This window comes from Priapulus caudatus, unplaced genomic scaffold, assembly GCF_000485595.1.
Source record: "Priapulus caudatus unplaced genomic scaffold, Priapulus_caudatus-5.0.1 Scaffold689, whole genome shotgun sequence".
NCBI classification, from domain to species: domain Eukaryota; kingdom Metazoa; phylum Priapulida; class Priapulimorpha; order Priapulimorphida; family Priapulidae; genus Priapulus; species Priapulus caudatus.
In genome coordinates this window covers 82745-93455 of record NW_014577750.1, presented here as the reverse complement: position 1 = coordinate 93455, position 10711 = coordinate 82745, and the positions used below count along the sequence as shown (strand labels likewise).

General features: G+C 42.9%; 1 protein-coding gene across 1 annotated transcript in view; it reads left to right on the top strand.

Annotated features, from left to right (window-relative positions):
* Positions 1-10711, top strand: part of LOC106812805 — a 25840-nt gene that overhangs the window by 6193 nt on the left and 8936 nt on the right. The window contains exons 3-4 of the mRNA XM_014816779.1: positions 972-1043; positions 2716-2787. Of these exons, the coding sequence (XP_014672265.1) occupies positions 972-1043; positions 2716-2787 (144 nt within the window). The remainder of the gene's footprint in view (positions 1-971; positions 1044-2715; positions 2788-10711) is intronic.

Sequence of the window (10711 nt, the reverse complement as noted above, 5' to 3'; positions counted from 1 at the left end):
TGTTGTGTGTGTGTGTGTGTGTGTGTGTGTGTGTGTGTGTGTGTGTGTGTGTGTGTGTGTGTGTGTGTTGTGTACGTGTGTGCCTGCGTGCATGCGTGCGTGTGCGCGTGCGTGTGTGTGCCTGCGTGCATGCGTGTGCGCGCGCGTGTCTCCAGTGTAGGTATAGATTGCATCGTACATCGTATGTTCTTCATACTATAATTAGGCAATGAGAATGAATTACCTGTCAGTACCTGTAGCTAGTACCTGTAGGTAAGACGTACCTAGCTGTGCCCGTGGAAGCGACAGTGATAACGACAGCGCTAATATTGACGGCTTTCGTTATCTGGCAGGAAATTAATATTTACACTCAGACCGGTAGCAGCAGCAGCAGCAGCAGCAACAGCCTGTAGTGCCGGATTTCATCAAGAGTGTATAACAATAGATTATTATCACATATATTATACACTCCTGATTCCATTATATCACAATGTGGTTATGTCGAAAATGAGAGTTAGCGTGTCTGCGATATAAAACGGATTAAAATTTGTAGCGGAAATCCGTTATATATGATATTATATATAAATCCGGAGTGCTTCAAGTGAAAACATAAGAAAGATTTCATGTATCTGCTCACCTCCGCTTGACAGCGTGAAACGGTTAAGAAAAACGGACAGACAGTCAGACAAACGGACGGAATTTAGAGTGGCGCGAAGTTCCCCGTGCCGTAGTGACTATCGCAGAGACATGCACAGTAAAGCGGTACGTTGAAGCCACGGAGCCAGTCTAAGAATTTCACCTTTATCGACATATAGATGTCACCTCTCAATATATATATATATATACCAAGAGTACATAATAGAGATTACAATAGATATTATTTCTATTATGTACTCTTGATATATATATATATATATATATATTTATATATATATATATAGCAAATAATCTTCTGATACTGACGTGTGTATTCTGTTGCCTATCCTATATAGAGACATCAGTTCCAGCAGCGTGTGGAGGCTCGGCTACGAAGCATTCAGCGCAGTGCTACATCTGCAGCAGTTGTAAGTAACGTTGGCAAGCCGTAAGCGGTGTGTGGACAGTAGCGACATAGTTTGGCCCCTTATCGCAGTAACGAGGTATCTGATGTGGAGACAGATATGATAATAACCGATGCAAACATGTTTGCAGACATCCATCGTGATTGATGGCAGTTTGGACTCTTGAGATGTTATAACGGACTTCTAACAGTAATTATTATTAATGATAATAATAATAGTAATAGTAATATCAATAGCAATAGTAATAGTAATACTTATAGTAATAGTAATAGTAATAGTAATAGTAATAGTATAGTAATAGCCTAATAGTAATAGTTAATAGTATAGTAATAGTAATAGTAATAGTAATTAGTAATAGTAATAGCTAATAGTAATAGTAATAGTAATCAGATAATAGCAATAGTAATAGCCAGAGTAATAGTAATATGTAATAGCTGCATTTAGTAATAAGTAAAGTATTAGTAATAGCAATAAGATAATAGTAATATGTAATAGTAATAGTAATAGTAATAGTAATTAGTAATAGTAATAGTAATAGTAATAGTAATAGTTAATAGTATAGCTAATAGTAATTAGCTAATAGTAATAGTAATTTAGGTAATAGTAATAGTAATAATAATGATGATAATAATAATAATAATAATAATAATAATAATAATAATAGTTCTGGTTGCAATGCAATAACTGCTCAAGAAATGTGTACGATGTCGTAGGAAGCCATATTTCTGATAACGGTCTGACGAAACAAATAGTCACAATCGCTTATTTAAGCCTAGCGCACACACCCGAGCAAAACGGGAAATTTTGTTTTCTAGCGTTTCGCGTTCTGCTCGGCGAGCAAGCGCACACAGCTGAGCAAAACATACAGAAACACTGCGTACAGCGCCGCTGTCACTGTCGCATGCTCAGCTGAGCGTGTTTAGCTGAACAAGCAATGTTTGATTCGCGGAGCGTGTTTTGCTCGGGTGTGTGCGTCAATCGTTCTGCTACACAGCGAAACGCCACAGACGGTCTCCAATCAATATCCTTAAAAATATCACATGACACACAAAATTGGATGTCCATTGGATGGCTATTTTTGATGTCATGTGACAGCGGCGCTGTATGCAGTGTTTCTGTATGTTTTGCTCAGCTGTGTGCTGTGTCGGGTGGCGTGTGTGCGCTTGCTCGCCGAGCAGAACGCGAAACGCTGGAAAACAAAATTTCCCGTTTCGCTCGGGTGTGTGCGCTAAGCTTTACACAGCTCAGATGTTGATTGCGTCTCGAAACCCTGCTTTTTGCGTCATTCGGGAACTTTTTGCACAATATGAGAGACATTCACTGGATGTTTTTTTCAAGAGAGCGATGGGTCGCATCTGGGCGATCATTTCCGACGTTATTAAAAAGACGAAAAGATGAACACAAGCACACAAACACGCACGCACGCACGCACGCACGCACACACACACACACACGCACGCACGCACACACACACACGCACGCACGCACGCACGCATATATATATATATATATATTGAACGTCATCAAATACCGAATTGTTAATCTTTTCGAAGTGTCGCTTTGAAAATCATACATATATACATATTGGCCATTGACTGACGTGTTGTGTAGCGTAAATTGATTGGAAACTTATTACGCTTTGAATGATGAACTGAATAATTAAGCTGATTCACAGATTCCTGGACAACAACCAGATATCTATCATTGAGGAGGATGCGTTTGCCGGACTCACCGAGCTCTGGTACCTGTAAGTATCAATGTCCATGCTCATGGAACGCTATACACATCTAACACATGCTCAGAAAACACATCTGTCAATGCAAAACCATTCACCCGTCAAAATAACGAAAGTCTCACTATACCTCTGTACATCTTTCGCCAATTTCCGAAATTCCCCGCCCTTCCCGGCAAAATGCGTCTGGTATTTTAAAACATCCGGTGACGTCACGATTAGTGACTGCATACCCGGAGAGGATTGGTCTGGTGCTACAGATAGCAGTGCGTTTTAAAAAACATGTCTTGTGTAATAGCACCTTATAATAAAATGTATAATAATGTATATAATGTAATGTATAATGAACAGGGTTAAATACATTTACCGCAATAAACCAGATCTATAGACGTTTAGGCTATACGTGAAATATTAGTGCTGACGCCTACATGCCTACATTCTACATGTGTAGGATAGAAATCATCGTCCATTTACTCTAACAAACTCGCAGATGGCGAAGTATTTGTCAATATTTATAATAAAGCGGAAACGGCGTCGAACATAAATCGAACATAATTACGCGCGCGCAAGATTCTCGTTTTGTAAATTTTTTTTTTTTAGAAACGTAAAGTTAACATTGATTAAAGCAATGTCTCAGCCTCCCTTTTCCATCTTCCTCTTCTCTCTCTTTCGCGCGCTCTTTCTCTCTGTTCTTGATCTCCTCTCTAACTCGCCTCTCTCTCTCTCTCTCGCTGTTCTTGATCTCCTTTCTATCTCCCCCCGCTCTCTCTGTTTCTGTTCTCTCTCTCTCGCTCTTGCAGCTGTTCTTCGCTGCGTTCGCTTGTGCTTTTCGCTGCTGCATCGTTTTGCATGCTTTGTTTGCTATGTAGCTCCATCTCCCACTGCGTGCGTGCGCTTGTACGTACAACCTCAGCTATTCTTAGCACACATGCAGACGGAATATCGGGCCAGCTGTTTTTAATGGTTACCGATACGGCGGACTTAGTTCAATGGTAAATTAAATAGATTTCTAATGGGGAGACGAACCGCCCGCACCCGCGGTCGCAACTGATTTCGCGATGTTTATATCTTTAGTAATTTTTTTGCGAAATTCCGCGGATATTTCGGGAGGGGTTTGCCGTCGGTACCATCGCTTTGTTCCCGGTGAGACGGTCGTCTTCGTTTCCTACACGAGGAGGAGAGTATCCGGACGTTCGCACTGTTATCGTCATCGTCTCAGTTGGCTTCAGTTTATAGTTACAGTGCGTCCCGTCTATCGGTAACACGCTAATCTCCATCCCTACACTGATTTACGTATAATAGCGATATTAAAGCTACATAACAGCCGACATACTGACTGCTCACATACATGTGTATGGAGAAGGGTTAGGGTTATAGGGCCGCACCAGCTTTTTCGCTCTCCATTTTCGTTCTCTCTCTTTCTCTTTCTTTCTCTCTTTCTCTCTCGCTCTCCCTCTCTCTCCTTTCCTCCTCGCGCGCGCTCTCTCTCTCACACACACACGCGCGCGCACATCCATGCTCTCTCTATCTGGTAAATGTTTAAGCGTAAGAGAGAGTGTGTTAGTACAGACACGAAACGCATCTGAAGCAGTGCTCAATCGTCGACGTCTCAGCGTGCGGTGAGAGAGAACACGCGGGGAGATGGGCCGGCCGATGCCCGCGTGTTCTCTTTCTCTCTCTCTCTCTCTCTCTCTCTCTCTCTCTCTCTCTCAGAGAGAAGGGGGAATCGCGAGACGGATAGTGATTTATTTATTTCCACAGTTCATCACCGGTTGCCCTTGCACATCGTTAACCCTCCCCTCCCTACCCCTCCACCACCACCACCACTTACCACCACAGGGAATAGGTTTAGCTCTATGCCTGCTTGAGAAGATGGTGATATATTCTCGCATTATATTGCATAAGCATTAACCATAATAAACATTCCAAACAGAGTGTTGATATTTTCACGCGGGCGGCGCAGGGTTCATGGAGGGTATGATCTAGCCCTACGTCTAGCAGATGAATACAGATTGGCACCAGAAACATACAGCATTTCAGCAAATATCAGACAAACCCCAACACAAAAAAGCTAAAACTATCTCGCCTGCCTTGCACTCGGTAGGATTCGCGCGTAATCAGAAGAGAAAACGACAAAGATCATGTGAGCTAGGAAATAGAAGGGAGCGGCGGGGAGGGATCCACGTGCGAGAGTGGCAAGAGACACCAGTAGCGAGGATAGAGAGATAAGATGGGAGAAATAGACTAGGCAGAGAGAAAATTGCGGGTGAGTGGACTCCTCTCTCTCTCTCGTCTTTCTCTCTCTCTCTCTCTCTCACTCTCTCTCTCTCTCTCTCTCACACACACGCCACACGCACGCCACACGCGCACGACACGACCGCACGCTGCACGCACCACGCCCTACACGCACACACACACACACACACAGTTTTTCTTGTTCCCTTCTCTCTCTCTTCTCCTTCCTAGTGCTCTAGCCCTAGCCCATTCAACTGACAGTTACGAATATGTTCCAGCTCGCGAAAGATAAAAAACACGAGTATTCGTGTGTATATAATCCGCTTTGCGGCGCATATGGGAGCAACAGCACAAGCAACCACAGCCTGCATGTTAAGCGCAGATGGCGCAGCACACAGGAATGAGAGAGGGAGAGAGAGAAGACAGGGAGAGAGACAGCAGAGGGAACGGCGAGAGCGAGAGAGAGAGAGCAGAGCTTGTCTAGAGAGAGAGAAGTAGAGAGTATAGAGCGAAGAGAGAGAGAGAGAGAGAGAGATGAGAAGAGAGAGAGAGCATGAGTGACGAGAGAGAGCAGAGAGACGAGAAGACGAGAGAGAGAGATGAGGAAGAGAACACGCCGGGCATCGGCCGGCATCTTCGGTGTTCTCTCTCACCCGCACGCTTGCAGACGTCGGACGATGGCACTGCCTCAGATGCGTTTCGTGTCTGTACTAACACCTCTCCTTTTTCTTTTCCCCTTATCTTACGCTTAAAACATTTACCAGATAGTAGAGAAGCATGGATGTGCGCGCGCGTGTGTGTGCTGAGAGAAGAGAGCGCGCGCGCAGGAGCGAAAGGCAGAGAGAGTGAGAGCGAGGCAGAGAAAAGACGAGAAAGAAAGAGAAAGGAGAGAGAACGAAAATGGCAGAGCGAAAAAGCTAGGTGCGGCCCTTATAACCCTAAACACCTTCTCCATAGTTACACATGTATGTGAGCAGTTCAGTATGTCGGCTGCTTATGTAGCCTTTAATATCGCTATTATACGTAAAATCAGTGTAGGGAGGTGGATTAGCGTGTTACCGATTAGACGGGACGCACTGTAACTATAAACATTGAAGCCAACTGAGACGATTGACGATACAGTGCGAACGTCGGATACTCTCCTCCTCGTGTAGGAAACAGAAGACGACCGCTTCTCACCGGGACAAAGCGATGCGTTACCGGACGGCCAAACCGCCTCCCGAATAATCCGCGCGAATTTTTTGTCCAAAAAAAATTACTAAAGATATAACACATCGCCGAAATCAGTTTGCGACCGGCGGGTGCGGGCGGTTCGTCTCCCCATTAGAAATCTATTTAATTTACCATTGAACTAAGTTCCGCCGTATCGCGAAGACATTAAAACGCTGGCCCGATATTCCGTCTGCATGTGTTGCCTAAGACATAGCTGAGGTTGTACGTAACAACGCGCACGCACGCAGTGGGGATGAGCTACATAGCCAAACAAAGCCATGCAAAACGATGCAGGCAGCGAAAAGCACAATCCGCGAAACGCAGCGAAGAACAGGCTGCAAGAGCGAGAGAGAGAGAACAGCAAAACTAGAGAGAGGCGCGGGTGGAGATCAGAAAGGAGTAGTCAGAACACGCGAGAGAGAGAAGATGCAGAGCGCGAGTTAGAGAGGAGATCAGACAGAGATAAACTGACCTCTCCCGCTGCGCGAGAGAGAGAAGGGAAGATGGCAAAAGGGGAGGCTGGGACATTGCTTTAATCAAATGTTAACTTTTACGTTTCTTAAAAAAAAAAAATTTACAAAACGCAGAATCTTGCCGCTCTGCGGCGTAATTATGCTTCGCATTTATGTTCGACGCCGTTTCCGCTTTTTATTATAAATATGACCAAAATACTCGGCCATCTGCGAGTTTGTTAGAGTAAAATGGGACGCATGATTTCTATCCTACACATGGTAGATGTAGATGTAGCGCGTCAGCACTAATATTTCACGTTAGCCTAAACGTCTATAGATCTGGTTTATTGCGGTAAATGTTATTTAACCCTGTTCATTATACAATTTTTTTTAAACCCAAATTTCTATATACATTATTATACATTTTATATAAGGTGCTATTACACAAGACATGTTTTTTTTAAACGCCACTGCTATTCTGTAGCACCAGGACCAATCCTCTCCGGCCGTATGCAGTCCACTAATTCGTGACGTCACCGGATGTTTTAAAATACCAGGTACGCGCATTTGCCGCGAAGCGGGAATTTTCGGAAATTGGCGAAAAGATGCCTACAGAGTATAGTCGAGACTTTCGTTATTTTGACGGCTTATGTGTGAATGGTTTGCATTGACAGCATGTGTTTTCTGAGCATGTGTTAGATGTGTATAGCGTTCCCATGCAGCCATGGACATTAATTACAGGTACCAGAGGCTTCGGTGAGTCACGTGCCCATACGCCATCCTCCTCAATGATAGATATCTGGTTGCTTGGTCCAGGAATCTTGTGAATCAGCTTAATTATTCAGTTCATTCATTTCAAAGCAGTAATAAGTTTCCAATCAATTTACGCTACACAACACGTCAGGTCAATGGCCAATATGATATATATGGTATGATTTTCAAAGCCCGGACCACTTCGAAAAGATTAACAATCGGTATTTGATGACGTTCAATATATATATATATATATGATATATGCGTGCTGGTCGTACCAGTGCGTGCGTGACGTGTGTGTGTGCGTGCGTGCGATGGTGACGCTCCTCGTTGTGTGTGTGTCGGTGTGTGCTGATGTGTGCTGTGGTGGCTTGTGTGTGTGCGCGTGCGTGGCGTGTGTGCTGTGTGGCCGTGTGCTGTTGCGTGCGTGCAGTTGCGTGCGTGTTGTGTGCTTAGTTGTTATCCTTATCGTCTTGTTCAATAGCGTCGGAAATGATTCGCCCAGATGCGACCATCGCTCTCTTGCAAAAAAACATCCAGCTGAAATGTCTCTCATATGTGCAACAAAGCTTCCCGATGACGCCCAAAAAGCAGCGAGGTTTCAGAGACGCCAATCAAATCTGAGCCTGTTCGTCAAAGCTTAGCGCACACACCGACCGCGAAACGCGGCGAAATTTTGTTTTCAGCGTTTCGCGGTTCTGCTCGCGCGAGCAATCCGCACACACGGCCACCGACACAGCACACAGCCTTGAGCAAAACATACAGAAACACCTGCATTTACAGCCCGCCGCTGTCACATGTCACATCAAAATAGCCCATCCAATCGGGACAATTTCCAATTTTGTGTGTCATGCTGATATTTTTAAGCGATAATTGATTGGAGACCGTCTGTTGGCGTTTCGCTGTGTAGCCCAGAACGATTGACGCACACACCGAGCAAAACCCGCCTCCTTGCGATATCAAACATTGCTTGTTCAGCTACCACAGCTCAGCTGAAGCATGCCGACAGTGACAGCGGCGCTGTACGCAGTGTTTCTGTATGTTTTGCTCAGCTGTGTGCGCTTGCTCGCGAGCCAGAACGCGAAACGCTAGAAAACAAAATTTCCCCGTTTTTGCTCGGGTGTGTTGCGCTTAGCCTTAAATAAGCGATTTGCTGACTATTTGTGTCTCAGACCCGTATCAGAAATATGAGGCTTCCTACGACATACGTACACAGTTCTTGCAGCATGTTATTGCATTGCAACGAACTATATATTATTCATTATACTTATTCATTATTATTATTATTATTATTATTATTATTATTATTATTATCATCATTATTAAGTTACTATCTGACTATTATATTACTCCATTACTATTACTATTCTATTACTCATTACTTTACTATTTACCCTTACTATTACTATTTACTATTACTATTACTATTACTATTACTACTTACTATTAACTCATTACTATTTTACATATTGCTATTACTATCTACTATTACTTATTACTATCTACACTCTTACATGATTACCTATTACTCTTGCTATTCACTATTGCCCTATTACTATACTAATTACTATTAACTATTTACTACTTACTACTTCTATTACTATACTATACTGCATTACTCATATACTATTACTATACTATTTCTATTAACTATTACTATTACTCATTACTATACTGATTACTATTACTATAAGTATTACTATTACTATTGCTATGATATTACTATTACATTATTTATTATCATTAATAATACATTACTGCTTAGCAAGTTCGTTATCAAACATCTCAAGAGTCAAACTGCATCAATCCACGATGGATGTCGCTAAACATGTTTGGCATCGGTTTATCATATCTTGTCTCCACATCAGATACGCTGCTGTAGCGCGATGAGAGCAAACTATGTCGCTACTGTCCACACACGCTTACGGCGCGTGCCAACGTACTTACAACTTGCTGCAGTGTAGCACTGCGCTGAAATGCTTCGTAACGCGAGCCTCACACGCTTGCTGCCGAACTGATGTCTCATATATAGGATAGGCAACAGAATACACACGTCCGTATCAGAAGAGTTCATTTAGCTAATATATATATATATATATATTATAATAATATATATATATTATATATATCAAGAGTACTAATAGAGATTAAATATCTATGTAATCTCTTTATGTACTCTTGTATATCATCATAATAATATATATATATATATATATATAGTATAATATATATTGAGAGGTGACATCTAATAATGTCGATAAAGAGCTGAAATTCTTAGACTGGCTCGTGGCCTTCAACGCTACCGCTTTACTGTTTTTCGGCCATTGTCTCTGCCGCTAGTCAATACGGCCACGCGGACAACCTTCTGCCGCCACTCTAAATTCCGTCCCGTTTGCGCTCTGGCACTGTCTGTTCCGTTATTTCTTAACGTTTCACGATGTCAACGGAGGTGAGCAAACATGAAATCTTTCTTATTTTCTTTCACTTTGAAGCACTCCAACGGATTCCGCTACAATATTTAATCGCGTTTTATATCGCAAGACACGCTAACCTCTCATTTTCGACATACCACATTAGTGATATAATGGAATCAGTGAGTGCTTATAATATATGTGCATATAATCTATTGTTATACACTGGTCTGAATGAAATCCGCACTACAGCTGCTGCTGCTGCTGCTGCTACCGGTCTGCGTGTAAATATTAATCGTCCATGCCAGATAACGAAGGCCGTCAATATTTTAGCGCTGTCGCTTATCAACTGTTCGCTGCACAGTGCGCACAGGCACGTCTTACCTACAGCCCGTACTAGCCTTACAGATACCTGACCAGGTAATTCATTCTCATTGGCCTAATATATAGCTATGAAGAACATACGATGTTACGATGCAATCTCTCCTCTTATCTACCCCTACGCAATTCCCTTATCTACTCCTGACTACCTCTAATATATACTATATATAATATAACATAACACTTGCACGTACAGCGTGTGCCGTCGTGCGTTGCAGCGTGCATAGTCTGTGTGTTGTATTAATAATATACATACTTCAAAATCAATGGAATTCTCTAGGGGTAACACAATCTGGCCTGTCGAAATACAGCAGGTACGCGATGCAGCAAAAACACGCGTTAAACTACAGTCCACAAACAAGACAGCGGAAATCGCACCAAATGGCATCTGAAACAAGAAACACTGTGTGCACGCTCCGCGCATGGCTGTAGTTGGCAAGGATCAACTCGAGCTTCAAATACCAAAACACACTGGGCTGCAAATGTACGATCCTG